Source organism: Aulostomus chinensis, chromosome 8 (assembly GCF_037954235.1).
Source record: "Aulostomus chinensis isolate RoL2024-O1b breed Wild chromosome 8, RoL_Achi_v1.0, whole genome shotgun sequence".
NCBI lineage: Eukaryota > Metazoa > Chordata > Actinopteri > Syngnathiformes > Aulostomidae > Aulostomus > Aulostomus chinensis.
This window is the reverse complement of record NC_141327.1, coordinates 5,056,484-5,079,112: the sequence shown is the minus strand read 5'-3', so window position 1 is coordinate 5,079,112 and position 22,629 is coordinate 5,056,484. Positions and strand designations below refer to the sequence as shown.

Below are 22,629 nucleotides of genomic sequence, written 5' to 3'. Positions count from 1 at the left end.
GGGTGAAGGAGAGCTCCACGCTCCGACTACTTTCTGCTGGTGCCGCCGGCTGGTGAGTACGTTGTCCTAAACGTGGACCTCAGACCAACTGTAACGTGTTGACAAGTAGCAGAAAGAAGATGAGTCGATATTAGATTCTAGAACATCTCTATTACAATAGGAAAAATAAAAAAGAGAGGTTCATGCTCGGGGTAGTAACACGTTTTACCGTGTAAACGCACATTTAAACGCATCTTTTGGTCAAACCGTGAATCAAAAATCGAAAGTGAAAGTTAAGCGCTGCCTTTGTATCGTGTGCAGATTGATGCACTTGTAAAAACCAGAGAAGAAAGGGGTTCATGTTCTGATAGGAGCACGTTTTACCGTGTAAACGCTCGTTTCTATGCGTCTTTTGGTCAAGCAGTATTTTTTTTTGTCTCCCTCTGCTTTTCTTCGTCTGCTGAGATGCTGCTTGCTCAGATGTCCTCACAAGTTAAGCTTTTCTTTTCTCCTGGGGCGGACGCCCATGAGTCAGAATAAAGATAAGAATTCTAGAATTAGTTGATGGATATTTGTCAGACGTCATGGTTAAAAAAAAGTAGCAAAAAATAAATTAAATCTTCTTCGCTCTCTTCATTTCTAGGAATGATGGCAACAACGTCAAACAGACGAAGTGCAGAGCAGTGATGACACAGAACATGAAAGCAAGAAGCCTGAAACTGAGCTGGGCTCCATCATTTTTCAGAGTGGAACGTCCTGGCAAGGTGGCATAAACACCAAAGAGTCCTTCAGGAAGCAATGGTGAGATCACAATCTGTAACATGGCGTGTTGAAGTTTCACAGAAGAATTACCAGTTATGCAATAGTAGAGGATATCAGGTCTATCGCAGGAAACAGCTCCCCTACCTTCCTGTCTTCACCGTCCGTAACAGTAAAAGTCTTGAACGGCACCTGCAAACAGGAAGTTGAGCGCACAGCCCATTGTTTTCTGGAGTGTGACATTTGAATGATTGCTATTGTAACATTAGGTGAAGATGTATCCGTGTGGTGACGCGTGTCAAGGGGTGTCCGGTTACACGTCAGATTAACCCTGTCACATTGACGTGAACCAGCACATCATCACAAAGAACATGAAACCACTTTAGTCTGCAGGTATTCACAGATTCTAACTTCCGTTATTAAAAGCTCATAAGAGAAAGGTGGTTAAAACACAAATGACGCCTCTTAATTACCGTAGTAAGGTAAACAAGGGGTAACAACTAGCTACAACCAGATTTTTACCTAAATGTGGCGTCCTTTAAACTGGACAAATAACATTGATCTCTTTGTACAGCCTGCAGCGAGATGACAAAAAATTAAATCATTGTTTTTGAAGGTTTAAAACTAATTTGGTGCCGTAAACAAGTGGTGCTGAACGAAGCGGGGGGTCCAGGAGTGGAAACCTTCAGAGGCATGGAATTAAATGTGTCTGGCCAGATGTGGCATAGAGGGGAATTGGGATCCATCAGAGCATGCACCTGAACTGAAATAGGATGAAACAGAATCATATATTTCACATTTTCCCACAACCTGGGGACCCAAAAATCACAAGGACACTTGAGATGCATGTAAACAAAATTACAGTGGACGAATAGTGGCAAGCTGGAACAGAACTCCCTCTACTTTGTGTCCAGTTATTGTTCTGCTAATCACCAGCTCTGTATGTTGTATGTTGTGGGTGTAGTAATCCGCCTGTACAATGTAATGTTAGGTTTCTCAGCAGAAAAGCTGGCATAGCACCTGACGGGTGGTCAGATTGGAGCCACGCTAAGCGAATCCAGCCAATGGAAGATCTGAGGACGCTCGGAGCCAGAAAACATCTGGAAGCTGTCAGTCGTGATGGTAATAATTTATGTCAATAATTATTTTTTTTCAAGTATTATATGCTATTTAATAATTAGAGTGTGGTCACAAAAATGAAGAGATTACACATCAGATTTAGGGGATACAGAAAGTTGATTTATTATTACTTACAGTAATTACTTTTTGTTAAGCATAAAAATGATAAAGTTTAAAGATCATTTCCTGAAATAGGCTCACCTCTGATGGAGGTCAAACTAGGGTTATCATGCTACACATTCACAGGAGAACAATGTAGTGCCTACAATCTGAGCACACAAACCTCCCAGTTCCTTGTCTCTGTATTCCTCTAACATGCCAGACGTTTTAGGGTTTTTGTCTTTCGGTGTGTTTCTTCTTCTGTGTCAGCGTTAATCACCCAGAGCAGGGCTGGTCAAACTTTTCCCTTGAAGGGCCAGAAACTGTAAGCTGCTGGCTAAAAGCAAATGCGCACATTTTGTTATTACACTACAAAATGGTACCAATATCCCAAGAGTCCTGAATTAATTAATTAATATTTAAGCTTTTACAAAGGGGCTGCATGGCTCAGAGAAGAGTGGTTGTATAGCAACCAAAGGGTCGCTGGTTCCATCCTCACCTCCCCCAGTGACCATGTACAAAACTCCCTGTTTCTAGGAAAGATGGCCGCTAGCGCAGGACAACGTCAAACAGACGAAGTGCAGAGCAGTGATGACACAGAAGATGAAAGCATGGAGGCTGACACTGAGCTGGGCTCCATCTCTTCTCCGAGTAAAATATTCATGCATGGTGGCAGACCCGACTCAGGTTTCTTCTTTAATCAATGGTGAGATCACAATCCGTCACATGGCCTGTTGAAGTTTCACAGAAGAATTACCAGTTATGCAATAGTAGAGGATATCAGGTCTATCGCAGGAAACAGCTCCCCTACCTTCCTGTCTTCACCGTCCGTAACAGTAAAAGTCTTGAACGGCACCTGCAAACAGGAAGTTGAGCGCACAGCCCATTGTTTTCTGGAGTGTGACATTTGAATGATTGCTATTGTAACATTAGGTGAAGATGTATCCGTGTGGTGACGCGTGTCAAGGGGTGTCCGGTTACACGTCAGATTAACCCTGTCACATTGACGTGAACCAGCACATCATCACAAAGAACATGAAACCACTTCAGTCACAATTTGTCTACAGGTTTGGACCTGCTCAAGAGCAGGAAATTACAGCTGCTCATTCTGCTAGTTAGAGTGTTTTACCTCTGTTTCAACTCTCTTCTTCTTGCTTTATAGCCTTCAGTGAACATAGAAGATGGCACTCAGGATGCTGCACAAGCACTTAAGCTTTTCTGCTCTCTCGTTGACTCACTCACTCGGTGACAACAGCTGTAACAGGGATTGATTTGCTGCTTCTGGTCTCAAGTAAAAAATCCATCCATCCATCCATTTTCTACCGCTTATCCTGTTAAGCGGGGAGGCGGGGTTCACCCTGGACAGGTCACCAGTCCATTGCAGGGCCAACACATACAGACAGACAACCATTCACACTCACAGTCATACCTACGGCCAATTTACAGGATCTATCAGCCTCGTCCCCTCCCGCTTGTCTTTGGACTGTGGGAAGAAAGCCAGAGTACCAGAGAGAACCCTTGCAGGCACACAGAGAACATGCAGACTCCACACAGAAAGATCCCGCGCTCAAACCTGGAACCTTCTTGCTTTGAGGCGACAGTGCTGACCACTGCATCGCCGTGTCACCCCAAGTCAAAAATACAAAAGGGTAGGCAGCTATTTTCAGTGCCCGTTTAGGACCCTCATTTATGATTGCTTTTATTCACTGGACTATTTAACTCAATGAAAACCTGCAAAAACCACACCTACCAGCCCACAGTGGCCTAACATAATGAACAACAATCAGGCTTTGCTGTTACTTTGGACATGTGCTCAGGGCTCAGGGCCCTATAATTTGCACGATCACAGAAATGTTTTCATGAGACAGAGGAACATAAACCTAGGGAATCGTTCCCGGGGTTGCTAATCAGTGTGACATAACCCCTGCCCCCCATCCCTTTCCAAACAAAATGCAAACATGGCGCTCCCCCCATCTGCTAAAAAGCTACATAATATGACGCTAATGCCTAAATCCTGAGCTGAGCAGCACCCCTGTGACTTGTATGTGTCAGGTGACGTGTTATTTTGTACATTTTGTCATCACTCGGTTGACTGGAAGCAGAAAAATACGTGCGATGATCACCCGTTGTCCAAAAGTTTAAAAAAAAAAAACACAACAACAAAGAAAAGCATCGCCCTAACGCTAGCCAGCAGAACACGATGATGATGGTGATGCAGCAATAAATTATTGAGGAAAAGTGCAATATTGTGTTGCCTCAATGAATGTAAGGTCATTTCTATTTAATTAGTGTGTATTTTATTCATAAACATTATTGAAACACACTTTTGTGGTAAAATGTAAGTGAAAGGTTAAAAAAACAAAACAAAACAAAAAAACGGCATTCCATAAAATTAAAATGGAAAAAACGGAATTTGGAAAAAAGTAAAATGGAATTCATAGGGCCCTAGCTGTGGTGGAAGGTGGTGACAGTAGTGCTGAGACCACTGGTTCATCAGCTAGCCAGGACGAGACCTTTGTCTTAATGTTTTTGCTCCTGCCAGTGGACAAAGAAATGACATTCGCATTTCTGGTGCCAGCTGTTACCCATTTGGCCAAAATTTCTGTTTTTCCTTGTCAGTCACGTGTTGTCAACCTCACAAGGCAGTGTTGTCTCTTGGGTGTGAGTTTACACGGGTACCCTCCAGAAGCATTCCTGATAAAAGGGAAAAAACTTTTCAGTTGTGCCAAGGTAACTGCAGGGCAGGAAATGTGAAATAGTCAAACGTATTTCAAAGATAATTTTTAAGTAATGTCCACGTAAGTGTAGAGTGAATATGTATGTGTGTGATTCTACAAGTAAATGTACATTTTATTTTCAGAATATGTGTCCTTCTCACATGTAAGTTATATTTTACCTCCATGTCCAGGCTTTCTCATCTCCATATCCATCCAGTCAGGCACGTTCAACAGAAGCTTAAAGACCACCTGAAGAAAAGGTTTACATATGTACCAGAGGGAACGTCAAAGAGACATTCTCAACTTGAGAGTGTCTACACAAATCTGTACATTACTCTACAAACTGAAGAACATACTTGCAAATCTCATGAGATTCTAGATCATTTTAAACCCTCAGACCATGGATCACGGATAGACTGCAAGGATATCTTCTCACCAGCGATAATATCTTCGTCATTTGAGAGAAAGAGCCCCAAAAGAAGAGTGATGACAAAAGGAATTGCCGGCATTGGGAAGACACTTGCTGTCCAAAACTTCTCTCTAAACTGGGCGCTGGAAAGATACAACAGGCACATTGATTTCATTTTTTTCCTTCCGTTTCGAGAGCTGAATATGCTCAGAGAGGTTGAGTGCAGTCTTCTGCAACTCTTGGTCAAATTCTACCCTGAACTGGAACCTCTACAAGATACAGGGACACTCGAAAACATGCAAGTGCTGTTCATCTTCGATGGTTTAGATGAAAGCAGATTTTCATTGGACTTTGACGGGAACATGAGAGTGAGTGACACCAATCAGAGATCAACTGTGGATGTGTTGCTGACAAACCTTATCGAAGGGAACCTTCTGCCTAATGCTCTAATCTGGATAACTTCCAGACCGGCAGCAGCCGGTCAAATTCCTTCTAAATTCATTGACCGGGTAACGGAATTGCAAGGGTTCACTGACAGACAGAAGGAAGCGTACTTCAGGAAGAGATTCCGTTCTGGTCGTTTTGAAGAAGTCCTGTCTTGTCTAAGAGGGATGATAAGCTTCCATTTCATGGGCCATATCCCAATCTTTTGTTGGATCACTGCTGTAGTATTAAGGAAAGAATGGGGTGACCAAAGGAGCCGAATGATCACAACAATGACAGAGTTGTACATTTCCTATTTGCTGATTCAAACAGAAAGAACAACACAAAAGAGCTATAACATAAGCTCAGAAAGGAGGGCCCACAAGAAAAATTCTGATTCCCAAAATGCTGCCTTGATCTTTAATCTGTCCAAGTTAGCTTTTGAGCAGCTACAGCAGGGTAACATCATATTTTATGAAGAGGACCTCAGAGAATGCGGCATTGATCCTGACGAATCCTTACTGTTTTGTGGATTTTACACACAAATCTTAAAGCAGGAATTTGGATTGTACCAGAAAAAGATGTTCAGTTTTGTGCATTTAAGCTTTCAGGAGTTTCTTGCTGCTCTTTACATGCTCCACTGCTGTGTGACAAAGAACGTAGACACTTTGATGTCTTTCCTGGATGTCGAGCCGTTAGATCTTAGCTTGTGTGACTTGCAGAAGAGGGTTGTGGATAAGGCCTTGAAGACTGAAAATGGTCATCTGGATCTTTTTCTTTGCTTCTTCCTGGGCCTCTCACTGGAGTCCAACCAGACGATGCTACAACGTTTACTACCATGGATAAAGAGCAGCACAGAGATGGTCGAGGAGATGAAGAAGTACCTTAAGACTTTTCACGCCGGAAACATTCAGTCTGAGAGGTGCTTGAATCTCCTGCTTTGCAAGTATGAGCTAAAAGAGGAGAGATTTCAGGATGACATCAGAATGTTACTGTGTTCAGGAATAAGACTCTCACACATAGACTGCTTAGTGCTTTCCACCATCCTGCAGCTGTCTGGGGAACTGGTTGAAGAGCTTGATCTGACCAAATGCTTTACACCTTTCACGGGGACAGAGAGACTTCTCTTGCTCTTGAAGAACTGCAAGCGGGCCTTGTAAGTACCACAGGAAAACCATATGGAAAATGTCTTTTAGATGCTTTAAAACACATTTATACCAGTAACTCTCTTTACTGTCGACCAAAAAAAATCATTTCACATCTTTGCCAGAGAGAAATTTCATAGCACTTTGACCACAGTCAACATAGAGATTGATGCCTGGGCAGGGTACTAGACCTAGAATAAATATGTACTTACATTGAAGTTCACCTTATTGGACAACTGATAGTGTTGCACAGTGAAACTGTTAGAGGGAAATGCCTTGCTAGGATGACACACCACAAATGTTTCCATCTTATTGCTTCCGTGGTGCACCTCTGAACTAAAACCTTTCTTTCCGGTGTACAGACTCAAGAGTGAGCACTTGAGGAATGGTCCTCTTCTGTTCTCCATCCTTCAGTCGGCAGACTCATGCTTGCAAGAGCTGTGCTTGGTGTGTTCTTCCAGTGGCAACAGTCCTCTTCCTCATGATCTCTTTGTTGTGTTGGGAAGTCGTGACTGTAAACTGGAGACACTGAGGTCAGTTTATTGGAAGATCACGGCTCATTTTGTCCTCTGCTCGAGTCGCTACCACCCATTTATAAAGTGAATCTGATGTTTTCAGGTTGACTGGCTTTTCACTTGATTCAAGGCATTGTCAGATGCTGGCCTCCATCCTTCAAACCAAACAACATTCCCTCAGAGTGCTGGATGTGGCCAACTGCATATACAGCTATCCACAGGATTACAGTGGATATTATTCTAAAGAGCTGGGGAAGATACAAGAGTATGATGATGTTGTCGATGAGCTAAGCCCGCTGACTCTTATTCCTTCCGGATTAATAGGTCCATTGTGTGCACTGAGGGAATTCAGGTGAATCTTTTTACTGATAGCTCCATCTTTACTCTGTGTAAGATCTTTTTTTGACATATCATTTAATCGTGGTGTATTTTACAGAATGCCTGGTTGTTTCCTGAAAAGTAAATGCTGTCAAGTGTTTGCGTCAGTTCTCAGCTCAAATTCTGTGCTGAGAGCGCTTGACCTCAGTTGCAATGACCTGCAGGATTTAGGAGTGCAGTTGCTGTCTGTCGGCCTGGGGAGTTTGAAATGTCGGCTAGAGATTCTGAGGTAATGATGCACACTCTGTACTCTTCTGTTTGTTTGTTTTGTTTTGTTTCGTTTTAGTATGAAACTTTTTTTCTCTGCAGGTTGTCCTGCTGTGGAATCACAGAGGAGGGTTGTGCCTTTCTAGCATCAGCTTTACAGTCCAACCCCTCCCACCTAAGAGAGCTGGACCTCAGCTACAATCACCCTGGAGAATCAGGAGTGGAAATACTCTCCAAACAACTGGTGGACCCAACATGTAGCCTGGAAAAACTCAAGTTGGTGAACTATAGATCTTATACATAAGTGAAGGTTTCTACTCCTAATACAGGTGGCAATGCAGCTTCTTTATGTGTTTGTGTCATCCATCAACTTCCTCTGAAACTCCTCAATCTCTTGCTGAAGCAGCGACATGATTTTTTTCCCCCAGCATTTCAAAGAAAGGCACAGAGCTGAATGGGAAAATTATGTGGCACTGCAAGTAGCACAGAGGTCAATCTAGCACCTCACCATTATTGACACGTTGACAATATAATAAAGCAGAGAAGACTGCTTGGATCTCACCTTCCAGCAACTTCAGGGCTTGCTCTTCACCTTTTGATTTAAAATCTCCTCTGTCCCAAAGGAGTGAAATCTATATTATTTTATGTGAGTGAGTAAAGTAAAAATTCCTTTTTTTTAGGAAAATAAATAAATGAAAATGCTTTTGCAATTGCAATTTCATTTTAAGACACAAACAAACATTGATCATTTAAAGAATGCCCCAATTTTCATTTCTTTGTAGGAACAGGAAAGCAGTAGAGATGCAGGTACATAGGTTAGAGGATCTGCTTTGGCTCCTCTATGAGCCCCAGCAGCCTGACACCTTCTCAGTGTAGGTTCAGAGATCTATCATCAGTGCTAGTTATCAGAGGTTAATTTGATGAATTAGAGATGCACTGACCTTGTTGTTTTTACTAACTCCACTGTTGGGTGAAGATTCATTGAAGGAGTGAGGTACTCAACCTGCTCTGCTTGTAGAGGGTCATGAGACAACCTTTGTTGTGATTTGGTTCTCTGCAAATAAAACTGACTTGATTCTTCTACTTTAGCTGTACTCAAAGAGCACATTCCAATATCATCTCATGCACTCATTGTCATTCTCACACACACACACACACACACACACATTGATGGTGGAGGCTGTGATGAAACATGTCCAACATTTACTAAAGAAGCCACCAGATGCAAAACTAACATCAAAACCTTTTTCAAAGAGGTAAATACAATTCAGGTTAAACACTTCCTGCATTACTGCTTCCTGTTCACTTCCTGTTGTTTCTGTTTGTGTGTGCGTGTGCTTGCGTGCGTGTGTGTGCTCCTCAGTGTGGACCATGATGAAGAACACTGGGTAAACCCCCTACTACTGCACAAGTGTAAGCTGCACATGCCGTCATTCTTTCAGTTCACTCTGTCCGGTTTAACAGGCCAAACTGAAATGTAACAGTGACCTTTCTTTGATAGATGCCTGTGATCTCACTTTTGACCCTGACACGTTGAATCAGCACCTCATCCTGTCAGACTGCAACAGGGAAGTAAAGCATACTGAAGAAAGGCAGCCATATCCTGATCACCCGGAGAGATTCGATCAACAGCCCCAGGTGCTGTGTCGGGAAGGCCTGACTGGACGCCATTACTGGGAGGTGGACTGGAAAGGGTTTGTGAGTATTGGTGTGGCATATAAGAGCCTGGAGAGGAAGGGAAGCTGGAATTCTGAAATTGATCGGAGCTGCAAGGCATGGTGTTTCAATATCACTGTGTGGAATGGTTATTCTTTCTGGCACAAGCTAAGGGAAACCTTCTTACCAATCCCGGTCATTGACGTTCAAGCATTCCTGGCTAGGCAGATGCGAATAGGATTGTTTCTGGACTGGCCAGCTGGTACTCTGTCTTTCTATTGGCTGAATGGTGAAGCAAAATCTCTCCTCCATACTTTCCACACCACATTCACTGAGCCTCTTTACCCAGCATTCACTGTTAATGTATCGTCTTTGGCCCTGTCCAGAGTGGAGAAGCTGAATGTCGGTAATGTGATGGTGAGTATTTCCCCTTAGTTTTTTCCTCGCACCACACAGCAAGATGGTACTACTGGAAAAGACACTTGTTTTCAATTTTTGTTGCCTTTTTGGATTCCATGTGCAGTCAAGATTCAAACCCGAGGTGATTATGGAAAGAATCGGGATTTCATACAGGTGAGAAATGGGGTTGATTATCATTATCGTTCTACTCAGGGGTACCCTGATAATGTTTCTACACTGTGGTTGAGTGGCCCGGCGTGGGGTGGTTGTCCGGCGGAGCAGTGAACAAAAAGGAGGCAGTGGTCTCTTTCTCAAACCTTACATACACTTTATTCATGCATGAGAGAGAATTTACAGCACTCATAGAGCATCAGAAGTTCTCTGATGTTTCTGGGGAACAGTCAGCTATTTATCACCGTCGGGGAGGGGACATATAGTTTATAGGTAGAGTCTTGTCACATCCAAGAATTCTCAAAATCTCAAAATAGGCGCCCAGGTTAAGGTCAAATGGCTCCCATTTCCCAAATTAACATACGCAATCATCAATCTGCCAACCACAAAACAAGTTTACAACTTTGTAACCTGGAACATGGGGGTACGCACTTCAGCACCTGTGGTTTGACCTAAATATATTTTAAAGTCTCTGCATAAGCATCCTATTTTGCATGAATAGGACATTTGCATCACAAGCAAACATTCTCTAAGGTTTTTAATAGTCTCAGCTGTGACGCTCTTTCACATTCTACTTGATCTTTTGTAGAGAAACATAAAAAGCAACAGGTCATCTTCAGTTGCACAAATCCTGAGCATATTTTCATTCGCTCTTTTCTTAATAACTTACATTAAATAAAAAAAGATAAACAATAAAGATGATTAAAAAAAGATTCTACAACACTGATTATCTATGTGTGAGCAGGTCTAGCTGTCAGTCATTTTGGTTAGCAGTATGATTTATCCTTGAGTAAGAACGTGTGAATCTCTCAATATAATAATTAAGTACATGAGTTCATTAACGTAAATTACTTGCTCAAGTCATCTCACCACTAAGAAGTGAGTGTTGTCAAAACAGCACCAGGGTTTAGTATCATGGACTTGTATACAAACTCTGGTAGCTGTAGTAAAAACCCAGTGGGGACTTGTTTATACACTTGTTCTGCTGTTGCAGTTTGGTTTCAAGTGAAAAAGGTGAGAGCACATTGCTGCTTGAACACAGACTGAGACGTCTGACCTGACAAAAAGTTGCAGATGTCACAGGTGGAGGGTTTCCTCTCTCGTGGGCAGCGTTAACTACTGTCTGAATGCTTCTGCTCCTTCTCAACTGCCACCCCAAAAAAATCGCCACACTTGCTGACTTTGCAAAAGTTGCTCACAGCCAACATGTTTACATTTGATTCTCACTTTTTTGTTTGTTTCCTTTCCTTCATTTACCACCTCTCCACCGATCAGTAACCCTCATCCACTGAGCTGAATCTCAAGGTTTTTAATTAAACTTGGCCCGAAGGCTGAACAAGAATCCAAACTTATTCTCATTACAGTGGAATTCATTTTAAAGTCATGTGTAGTCGCCACTGTTCAAGACTAAAGTACATCAAACGTATCCATCACTAGCTCCATTATGTGAGAGATGCAAAGTTGCTGAAGGCTCTTAAGCGCTGTCCCTTTTTATAAGCAGTTTGTTAAGAAATACTCGAGGTTTTCTCAGGTCCATGAGAGGGACGTACATCCAGACCCAGAGCTGGCAGAGCAATCACTGGTGTTTGATAAGATGGCTGCCAAGACAATGGATGTATTCGGTAATAACGGACTGGAACTGTCTAAATGTGTTTTGCATAACTGAAGAACTGAAAATAGAATACTTTTTGTGACAAAAGAATTCTGATCACATATTTTTTTCATGAAAATCTGTGTATCATAATCAGCAGCCAGTTGATTGGGGCTTTTATCAACATAAGATTCATCTCTTACTATTTTTAGAATGACTGTTTTTATTTTTTGATAGTTCCATAGGCAGTTACCCCTAAATTAATGTGCTGTCTTGCCATTTGAAAATTGCGACAGACCATAAATTGTTGGTGTATTTTGAATACTTTTGCAGCCTCATATTAGGTTATAAGGCCATGCAACCTTTGCATTGTTCAGTTTTGCCATATTTTAGTTGAGGTGTGGAGTAATGCGTTTATTGAAGCAGTTGTTCATGTTACTGAAAAAAGTAAAGGTTATTCAAGTACTTCTAAGTTCAAGAAAATGTATCATGGAAGAATGATTAGTTAGGGTGAAGGCGGCAGAGAACATGCACTGGAGAGGTTGGTGCATTGTGGTGCATGAATTATTAAATCCTGCATATGGTTTATTGAGTGTGACTTGTTCTCATCTTATTTATCGATGTTTTTCACTCTCTTCGGCCAACCATTTGTTTTCATTGAGGATTTGTCAGTTTGGGTAGTAAAATATTTTCTTCTTCCTGCTCGTCTCTGTTCATCAAATACAGATTTGGGATTGTTTTGGGTTTTTTCCCAGGTTTGTGAATTCTCATGAGAGGATCGAATAAATCAAATGTAAACCTGGTGATGTCATGATGGTACCCTCCTTAAAGCCACTCTGTGTTGTACAGGTTCAAGTTCCCCAGCTCAGGTGTGTTCCAGTGTTCTTTGACTGGACTGGTGTTCCATGTGACTCGTAAGTGCGAGGTCACATACAGGACTTTGATCTGGGATGACAGGCTCCTCCATCCAGCTTCTAAAGTGCCTGGAGGACCGCTCTTCAGCATCAAGTGCCCTGACAACACTATCTGCCAGCTCCACCTCCCCCACTGTGAACCTGAACCTTGTAAGACCACTCTTCTGCTTTGTAATCAACCATTTTACAGACTCTATCTATCTGTCTATCTATAGTTGTTTTGTTTTTTGGGTTTTTTTTTTTTTGCATTTACCTACCATGCTAGGATGAAATAACATGAAGTGATTTGTGTGTATTGGCAGCACTGGTCTCTGAAAGCCTCTCTGTTGTCCATGTCACCAATGATGGAATGAGCATCATACAGCCTCTGAGGGTTACTGACACGCATGTCGTGGTGGACATCTCGCACCTCTCTGCCTTTGGCATCGTATGGGATCTCATCCAGAGGTTTACAAGTTTTGGATTGAAACCAATTAATGGCCAAGTCCTGCTGTTCTTGCGCCCAGGGTACAGCATTGGGACACTCATCCTCAGTGTGATTATGCTGCCGAGCAACGTGCCTCTGCTGGAGGTAAAATCTTTAAATGAATGTATAGTTCTCACCTCATCATCACTGAAGTTCTGCATTGCAGTGTTTTTGTTTGCTCAGCACGCCCTCTTGTGATGGGTTTCATGAACATGAACAGGATTTGTAATCAGAAAATTGAGTTGTTAAAATTCTCTCTGAAGGTGAAAGCGCAACATGCCAATTCTGAGTACATCCAGGCACCTTCTTACTGCCATCTGTACAAAGACCAACACTACAGCCTCCACAGTGACCCAGCAGGCTATAAGATACAGCCTCCGGTGAGTATCAGACACTTGCTGTACCAGTTCATAGGAGTCAGTCAGCAGCATATATCTCCTTTCATTTCAGCGCGCACTGTTCTTTGAAAATTACGGCCCAAATTACCACGCAACGTTTGAGATCGTCCTGAAGAGAAGTTCTGAGGAAGTGAATCTGACGGTTCGGGATCAAGGCACGACACCAGTCTGGGAATACAGCTTTCACTTACCAGGTAAGGACAACAACACTCAGTCTATGCTAGCACACCAAATAACACACACCACAAGCAACGACTAAATTACTAACAGAAGGGAACTCATGGAACTGGAGCAAGGGGTTGTCAAGGCAACAAGCTGGCTACCTTGAAGAAAAATGTCTTTGTGAATGAAGTGACTTTTTTTTGTCTCGGCATCATTCCATTCATGTTACATCATAATGGGGAGGACATGAAAAATAGAACTACAAAGCAAAGCCCTATTAGTGAGGGGGTGTGTCCACATGTACAATTGAGACTGCACTGCAGAGCGTCCATAGACACTCACAAAGGTTTCTCTGTTTATCAATCAAGTAATGGTTTTGCTTCTTTATAACTGCAGTTCATGCAGTATGAGGTCATTGAACTTCTTTTAAAGTGTTTATAAAACAATAGTTCCAGGCAAAACTTGGGTTCTGAAAATGTGTATCTGAACTTTATGTTTGCTTTTCATTAATTTACAAGTTATTGTAACAATTTTATCATAGATGTTTACAGTGTAATTCATTACAACACCTCTGCCATGGACTCTACTGCTGCAAAGCCCTTAATATTTCAGAAATAAGGTCATAGTAGTCGTCTGTGTTGTGTGAGAGTACAGCATATTGAACTGTATTTGTAATATTCTCCCTGTTGTACTGTATGCAAATGTGTCAGCTGCCCAAAATATTAGAGCTGTGTTTTAACACGTGTCCATTTCAGCAACACCGCATCAATAACCTCAGTATACACCTGGTGAAACAGTAGCCGGAGAAATATCATCTTCATAAAGGCAACAGCTGGATCTCATCACACCAGACTGTTAGGTGCTCACAGTGACGTGGCCCATTGGTCTTTAAAGAGGATCTAATGGGGCTGGTCTCTGACTGCTCTGGCTGGGAACACGCTGATTTGATTTGATGACTATAACATAACCAGTATTTATTGAGGTTTATTCTAGAACAGGGGTGGGCAATCATGTGCCATGGAGGGCCGTGTGTATGCAGGTTTTCCTTCCAACCAAACACTTTAACAGGTGATTCCACTGATTAACACACCTTCAGCCTCAGAAGAGTGTTAATCAGTGGAATCACCTGTTAAAGTGTTTGGTTGGAAGGAAAACCTGCATACACACGGCCCTCCATGGCACATGATTGCCCACCCCTGTTCTAGAAGGTGATGGAAGAGCTCCAAGTGAAGGATGCCAAGTCTCCTGTGGAAATGTGGCCAGCGAATGTAGAACCAATTAATTTTCCAGTTTCATATTCAAATGTCTTTCCAGAGGAAAAACAGCCAAGGGTGGGAACAAAGAGCTTTGCAGAGGAGGAGCTCGAGAGGATTCGGCTCCAGTTCATCTACCGGGTGTCTGATCCTGTTTTAAACAAACTGCTGGATGAGCTTCTGGAACTCAAAGTTATCAATGAGCACGAAGCCGAGGCACCCAGAAACAAACCCAGAGAAGAAAAAGCACGCGGCATGATTGATGCGGTAAAGAGGAAAGGAGCAGAGGCAAGTTCAGAGTTGATAACCATCCTCTTAAAGAATGATCCATACCTTTGCAAAGAGCTCCACCTGATGTAAAAAAAAAATGGAACGACCACTATCTGCTTTGTGGACACAGACCCTAAAATTGCAGAGGAAGAATCACTCCTGACCTCAGAAAGCAGTTGTTAAGCCTAAAGGAAATGAATCAAATGTGTGAGATGTGAACTGTTTCTAAATATTACCAGAGTCTTTAGATTCTGTGCATGAGACATCATCTCACAATGGGGCTAAGAAGGACATCCCATTCTTTAATCTCACTGCAGGGCTGTGCACATAATCGATGATAATATCGATCATAATTTTTTGATATTTTTATAATATTTTATAATATATATATATTTTATATTTTTATTTCTATACATATATATGTAAATACACGTATGTGTGTGTATGTGTGTGTATGTGTGTGTATGTGTGTGTGTGTGTGTGTGTGTGTGTGTTAGTCCAATGTTAGCATTTATATTACCAGTTTCTAGAAATCTGTAATTCAAGGGTGCAACCTCAACTCACTGTCCAATAGGCAATTCAGGTATTTGCTGTTCCCAGTGTTGAACTTATGATTTAAGTGTCTAAGCAGTTTTAAGTGTGATTTCAAAAGTCTCGCTTTTATTGTAATTCATGTTTTGTGCCATAAATCAGTCGGATTAAGTGATTCTAAATCTTAAAAATGACCGGAATCTGACTAAAGAAACTCGGGTAACTACCACACATCATCGATGTGCCACTGCGAATTTAAACTGCTCTCATTTCATAAAACTCCTGGATGACAAGTAGATGTAAACTACATGTAAAGATGATTTAATGTCAGTTCCTTTTAATGAATTTGACACAACTTGTCACCTTGTCATTTTGTTGAGGGGAGGTGACAAAATAATGTTTTCACATGATCTGAGAATGTAGTTGTTCGTGTATTTTACTCACTTTTAAATGTCAGTAATGGATCGATTGTTGTTTTGTCTCTTAAAGAATGAACCTCCAGTGCAGCTTTCGTCGTAATTAAAGTGTGCAACCTGCTTGTTGTGGGCTGCACAGTGGTGCAGTGGTCAGCACTGTTGCCCCACAGCAAGAAGGTTCCCAGCTCGGACACGGAGTCTTTCTGTGTGGAGTCTGCATGTTCTCCCTGTGCCTGCGTGGGTTCTCTCTGGTACTCCAGCTTCCTCCCACAGTCCAAAGACATCAAGAGGGGACGAGGCTGATTGATACTCTAAATTGACCGTAGGTGTGAATGTGAGTGTGAATGGTTGTCTGTCTCTATGTGTTGGTCCTGTGATGGACTGGCGACCTGTCCAGGGTGAACCCTGGTTCACACTCAAAGGCTGCTGGGATAGCCCCCCCCCACCCCAAACAGGTTTAGCGGAATAAAATAAATGGATGGATGAGGAAGAGACCCTGGTGTAATAATGCACTCTGAGGCTCAGGAGCTGCTGGATGATGAACACATGAACTCAGACAATACAAACTATGAGTATTAATTCTCCATTTCAGTTGTGCGGTTTTTGTTCATTTCTTTTATTTTGTAAACACAACTCACAACCATTGGTCTTCATTTGTCTTTAGTTTTATTTGCACAGGGAATTAAATAAATCAATTAGAATAAAACAATTCCCATAAATAAAACTAAAATAACAACAAAGGTTGAAAGAACATTAGAGAAGTGTCAGCAGAGAGGCGCCACTGCTTCAACACCAAAGTGTTGGTGATTGAGTTCAGTGGTTTCTGCCTCTCTGCCAAAAGGGTCCAGGTCTGCGGGCTGGAAGGAACTCCTGAGGATCTTCCTTGTCAAGCCAGGAGAAAAACAGACGGACGGATCTCAGCGCTTCAGCTTTGCTATCTCGCTGGTCCGCGTCCTTCCTGGCTTCCCACCTGAGGAAGACCCTGTGTTTGATGACGTCCTCGACAAACAGGACGTCAAAGATGGTGAGCAGGAGCACTGAGGGGACAGAAGAAGAAGATGTCACCATGGAAAATCAAGTTTCATCATGAATCTGTGGCAAATAAGTTGATCAATGACATTTCTTAACCACTGGAAAAAGAAAGTAACATTAAGTTTTCATGCTGAAGAGCCTCCCAGGAGCTCACTGACAACTGGAGAGTAAAGTCTTATTTTGTAGCTGAACAGCACTCACTTTTGGGATGACACATCTCCTCCATCAGCTCCTGGAGGGCGTAGACGGCCTGGAGCTGCTTCTCTCCATCACTCAGGTACTTCCGGAGTAGAGCAACTCTCCCCTTGAGCTGCTCCAAGTCCAGCCTGTAGGGGTCCTCACCTAAAATGTAATCAAGACTTGTAAAAATTGATGTAAAACTACACTAAAAGTGCAGTCAAGAACCAGACGTCTTCTCCCTTCCTGCTGTCACACGTCCTACGTACCGACGATGGACGACCTGCACACTGAGGTCACCAAAGTGCTGACAAACTGCTTTGAAGCAGTTTGCTCCTCATCCAGGTTTGCCTGAAAAACAGTGAAGGAGAATCCAAATTCAACAACAGGGATCAGGAGGGTACAGGTCAACGGGTCCTGTCACCCCAGGAAGCTAAAGGATCACGCACCTCCAGCCAGTCCCTGATGCGCCGGTCAGTGGCGTTCTCCTGAAGCAGCCCGTCCAGCTGCTGCCTCAGCTCTCTGGTGGTCAACTTCTGAAATATGATCAAAGACTCTTCAGTATCTCCTCATTTTTTAAAACGGGAAACATGCGGTTTCTGTCAGATGTCAAGTAGCAAGAGAAGAAACTGTAACACTGAACCCCAGACAGCCTGCTGACCTGTCGACTGACACGCTTGGTCACGTCCTCATGCTTCGGAGGCCCAGTACCAGCAGCTGACAGGCCGCCACGACCACGGGACTCCTGCTTGACTGGAGGAAAAACCATGAGAACACAGGGTTAGAGTTCATTCCTTTATGGTCCTGAATCCTCATTCGTCACTTAAAAAAAGACAAACATTCTTCCACAGTTGCTTTAGTTGAGGGTTCATACCTGTGACGTCTGACCGAGGACGTGCGTCCCTGTTGGCTGCCACGCCGGTCACACCACGCGCCAGCTCCTTTTGGACCCGTTCATCTCTCATGCTCTGGTGGGACTGCGTCTCCCTGCAGTCATCACGGTCCCGCCAGTTACACCGATCAGGACCTCTGGCCTTATTCCAGCGGCCCCACGTAAATTTGGCCCCTGGACAGTCCTCAGCTGCAGGCTACAGAGAAAATACAAGATTTCAAGTTACCACAGTAAAGTTTGGTCACCAAGATTTCCGTGAAAAAGATTTGGACTTCACCTTTGTGTTCCTGCATGGGGCATTGGTGTGAGGCCTCGGGGGGAGGGGCACTGCCTCCGTCCTCTCACAACCAGGTCGGCAGTGCTGGGGAGGCTCATTCACACGAGGGCCACGGCCTCCAACGGCTCCTCCTTGTCTCCTGACCTCGTGCAGTCGCTGTACTGGGGCATCACTGTGTGTCCTCGGGGGGAGGGGTCTCGCCTCTGTCCTATCACAACGAGGCCGGTTTGCCAGGTAGGCCCATCAGCGTGAGGGCCATGGCCTCCAACGGCTCCTCCTCGTCTCCTGACCTCGTGCGGTCGCTGTACTGGGGCATCACTGTGTGTCCTCGGGGGGAGGGGTCTCGCCTCTGTCCTATCACAACGAGGCTGGTTTTGCCAGGTAGGCCCATCAGCGTGAGGGCCATGGCCTCCAACTGCTCCTCCTCGTCTCCTGACCTCGTGTGGAGGCTGAACCTTGAATTTTCTCGCTGTCTTTCCAGCGCAGCCTCCTGATGGATTTCGCCAATCCGCTTTGGACCATGGACCTCCCTTCGAGGAATCCACTGGTTCTGTGTCACAGAGAGGAAGGATTATTGAAACAATGAGAATTCTGCTGCAACATTTGTCGTTTTGCATCACAATTTGTCACACGTGAATGCCTACCCTCCTAAAATCCACAACATCTTGGATCAGGAATTGTATCCTGCAAGACGTTCTATTTTCCCGGATGATGGCGTTCATTCTGATGAAGACTTCATCATCTGAGCCTGAGACACAGAAATAAACAAGATGTCTTGATGGTTTTTCAGCAGTAACAGTCAGTCCTAGAAAAGTTCAGAGCAGTTCATATTCCACTCTATCAGTAATTTGTAGGAGAGGTCCTGGTTTCATACCTTGGCGTCCACCACATCCAGATCCCTCCCTGCTGTGGTGAGGAGTTTACAGAGACTCTCAAGGGAGTCTTCGCCTCCATCGTCCAGGAGCTTCACCAAGCACCTGTGAATAACTGAGTCTTTCAGCAGGTTCTTTTTGTAAAGCTCCCCGATGAACTTGACGTTGCCTAAGGAGCGCCGCTTGGCTTTGCTGCGGTCTTCCTCAAGCTCCATCATCAAGAGCTCTCGCTGCTCCTCCTGAGGACAGACACAAGTGGGTGTTAGGGGTCAAATGATCGGGTAGGACACAGAAGGACGTGGCTGGAACAATAACAGGAGAAAATAAAAGGATTCTTACGTCACGAACAGCCTCCAGCTCTTTCTGTTTGTGGATGAAGATTTCATTTTCATCCTTCTCAAATTCTGCCTTGCAGCAACGGATCAGCAGTTGACGGAAGGTGATGAATTCCGTCCCTCTGTCTGAGGTGGGCACCTTCAACTGAGAGGAAGAAGCCTTGATTACATACCTCAGTTAATATAATCATCTTAATGACACGACAGGAACTGACCAGGTTTAAAAGAAGTGAGTAAACAAACAACAATGAAAGATTCAGGAAGCGGCGCGTCTCTCACCTCAGCCAGACGCTGGCACAGGTCAGCGTACATGGAGGAGAAGTGCTGCTCTGAGACAGCCTTCTCAAAGACCAGTTGAGCAGCTGCCTTCAGGGTCTCCTCCGTGTTGATGGGGAGCTCCAGGACGTCCTTGGTGAGGTTCTCAAACCTCTCCGGGGTGAGCTTGTTCAGGATGCTGCGCAGGCATCCCAGTAGCTCGTGGTGCCGGTCCATGTCAGGGTTGGCACCAGAGGCCCTCTTCATGGAGGGCTTCCAGGCATTGGCAGCTGTGTTAAGGTGTACCTCATTGGTGGAGGATTCCAGAGCGACCAGATTCCTGGGCTCAGTCTGCCGATCCCTTGGAGACCGATGCACCATGGGGGTCTACAAGGGGGAACAGGAAGTTGGCTTAAACCCACTGAGACAAACCATCTAATGTTGGTTAGCTTAGCACAGGTAAGGTTCAGTCCCCAGAGACACATCTGATTCTAAAATTACATGTTACATTCATGCAGGTAAGGGTCAGTTCAGCGAAGCACACGTGCAGACCGCATTTGTCGTCCACTCACCTGCACATTTTCTCTCATCTGCATGTTCCGGGACCGGGGCTCGGCCTTGTTGGTCCGCCAACGGTAATTGCGGCTGCGAAAAGCCATCTGGGACCTGGTGAACCAGGGTGGATGCTGCTGTGTTCTGTGACCTTTGTTCAGTGTTGCACCAAAGGTGGGATGAAGAAGGTGCATCACCTCCTTATACAGTCCTGAGATCAGAGACATGGGAGGAGCCAAACATCAAAGATCACAGTGATTGGGTGATGTGTCATAATGAGTTGCTGTCATCATACCTGTCGAAGGGGCGGGGCTTAGTCTGTGATGGTAGGGGCAGATCCACGAGGAACAAGATACAAACAGCACCATCTGCTGGATGACTGAGAAGTACAACTACAAACCTGGACTCAACCAAATGTAACGGAAACTTTTGTACAAATCCAAGGCAGATGTTTATTTTTATATTCTGTATATTCCGGTGCGTTTATCATCTCATGTTATTTATTCTACACTGCATTTCATCAAATTACCAAATCCAGTCACTATTGAATCAAAGACTGTACAATAAAATAAATCAAATGAGTTTCAAGCCCCTCATCAGGACCGGGTCGTTCAGGGTTCATTCACATCTGTACTGGTACATTCCCATAAGTTTCTGATGACTTGAGGAATATTTTACTCAGCATCCCCTCTTTGACATGTCTGTTTATACAGGAAACAGAAAGAGAGAAATCCATGTCAAGATTTACCAGCTTAATTAACCAAAGTTCAACCTCCGCTGTGCTGCTCCTGGCTGGATGTGTTGGGCTGCAAAGATCCATCAGGATTCATCCACCAAAAAGGAGATTTGACTCCAACTTTTTAAAAAACTATGACATGAACCCAATTATTAATCCATCAATATGGAGAAACAGTTTCTTTCCAACTGCTGTCAGAGCCATAAATGCTTCCTCCACAAAATAAGTGCACTAAATCTCTGCCATGCAACGGTCACTACCTCTTTTAAAATATCCAATGTCAATGCAATGTCAAGATTTTTGCACCCACCTCTCTACCATGGAAACCATGTTTACATATATGCCTTCCCTAGACTTCATAAGTCTGAATATTATATTGGTCATATTGTTATCTGTACATTGTTCATCACTGTTTTATATTGTTTTATATTTATGTCTTCTTTACACTGGAAAGCCTGCACCTTTCCTTTTCATTGTACTGTTACAATGACAATAAAGTGAATCTGAATCTGAATCTCTCTCATTGTAATGAAAAGAATATTATTTATTTAAAGACCCAATTAAGTTTCCACACACAAACACCAGGACCACCAGATGTCTCCTGCTGGAGGTACAGCAGCACTTGGTTTGAAAAATGGGCTTCTTTGACATAAAAAGACAATGGAGGCAACAAGGAGAAAATAAAAATAGAAAATGGCACTTAAAGTTGGCACAAGAAACAAAAAAGTACATCTGAAAATGTGACAAACTCACAACGAGTGACAGCCGGTGCAGTTTAGTGCTTCAGGTGTCGGTTCCATTTAAGAACGTGACGCTAGCGTGTGTATGAGTGTGTGTGTGTGTGTGTGTGTGTGTGTGTGTGTGTGTTTGTCCATCACTACAAGAAGTGGAGAGTGAGCTTTTAAACATTCTACGATCTCTGTAAAGCTGAGAATCTATTCAGTTCATAATATCAGCCTCAAAAAGATCTCTTCTCTGATGAAGTAAAAAAAAAAAAAAAATTATCCCTTGAAAATGTTTCACACCGACAAAAAAGTACATTTCAACGTTCTGCTGGATTTGACAGAACAGTTGTTCATCGATAAAAACACCCAAACATGGCCATGCAGGTTTCCAGAGAAGCACACATGGAGGCTGAGTGTCAAAATAGTTCTACTATTCAAAGATAATACAGGATGGCTCCACCCCCTTGCTGCGGCACCATCTGAACTGACATTAAAACTGCGTGACGGTGCTGTTTGTCTTCTGTACTCGTTTGTGGCCTTCAGTCTATGTTCTCAAGGAGGAGCCCTGGAACACCTCTTAGGTAGTTGCAGGAGAACCATCAGGTACAGCCGAGACGTTCTCAGAGGAGACCACCACACATGAGAGGTTTCGCAGTGGGACAGAAACCTGGAGCGGACAAAAAAACATATTCAGGCCACAAGTTACAACACAGAGAGGTTTGAAGTTGCTCCTAACAACAATATTGGCCACTCCAGGACTCCGTAGTTGTGCTGTTGAGAGGCAGGTGGAGAGCTACTG

General features: G+C 43.6%; 2 protein-coding genes across 2 annotated transcripts; one reads left to right on the top strand and one right to left on the bottom strand.

Annotated features, from left to right (window-relative positions):
- The first annotated feature begins 628 nt into the window (after positions 1-628).
- On the top strand, positions 629-16,768 carry LOC147256881 (uncharacterized). The gene is made up of 16 exons (XM_086210531.1): positions 629-780; positions 1,730-1,860; positions 2,494-2,662; positions 4,865-6,661; positions 7,013-7,183; positions 7,269-7,517; positions 7,602-7,772; positions 7,853-8,026; positions 9,114-9,163; positions 9,252-9,823; positions 9,930-9,979; positions 12,417-12,631; positions 12,784-13,052; positions 13,211-13,327; positions 13,398-13,539; positions 14,822-16,768. Exons 2-16 carry the CDS (start codon positions 1,803-1,805, stop codon positions 15,118-15,120), a joined length of 4,503 nt encoding a protein of 1,500 aa, XP_086066657.1. The 5' UTR covers positions 629-780; positions 1,730-1,802; the 3' UTR covers positions 15,121-16,768.
- LOC147256880 (eukaryotic translation initiation factor 4 gamma 1-like) lies at positions 16,588-20,737 on the bottom strand. Its single transcript, XM_086210007.1, has 13 exons — positions 20,665-20,737; positions 20,390-20,580; positions 19,842-20,204; positions 19,567-19,707; positions 19,230-19,466; positions 18,646-18,905; positions 18,356-18,599; positions 18,061-18,274; positions 17,848-17,939; positions 17,636-17,722; positions 17,456-17,537; positions 17,211-17,351; positions 16,588-17,014 (listed from the first exon to the last, which is right to left on the bottom strand). The coding sequence occupies exons 1-13, from the start codon at positions 20,735-20,737 to the stop codon at positions 16,791-16,793; spliced, it is 2,349 nt and encodes a 782-aa protein (XP_086066133.1). The 3' UTR covers positions 16,588-16,790.
- Between the last annotated feature and the right edge of the window lie 1,892 nt (positions 20,738-22,629).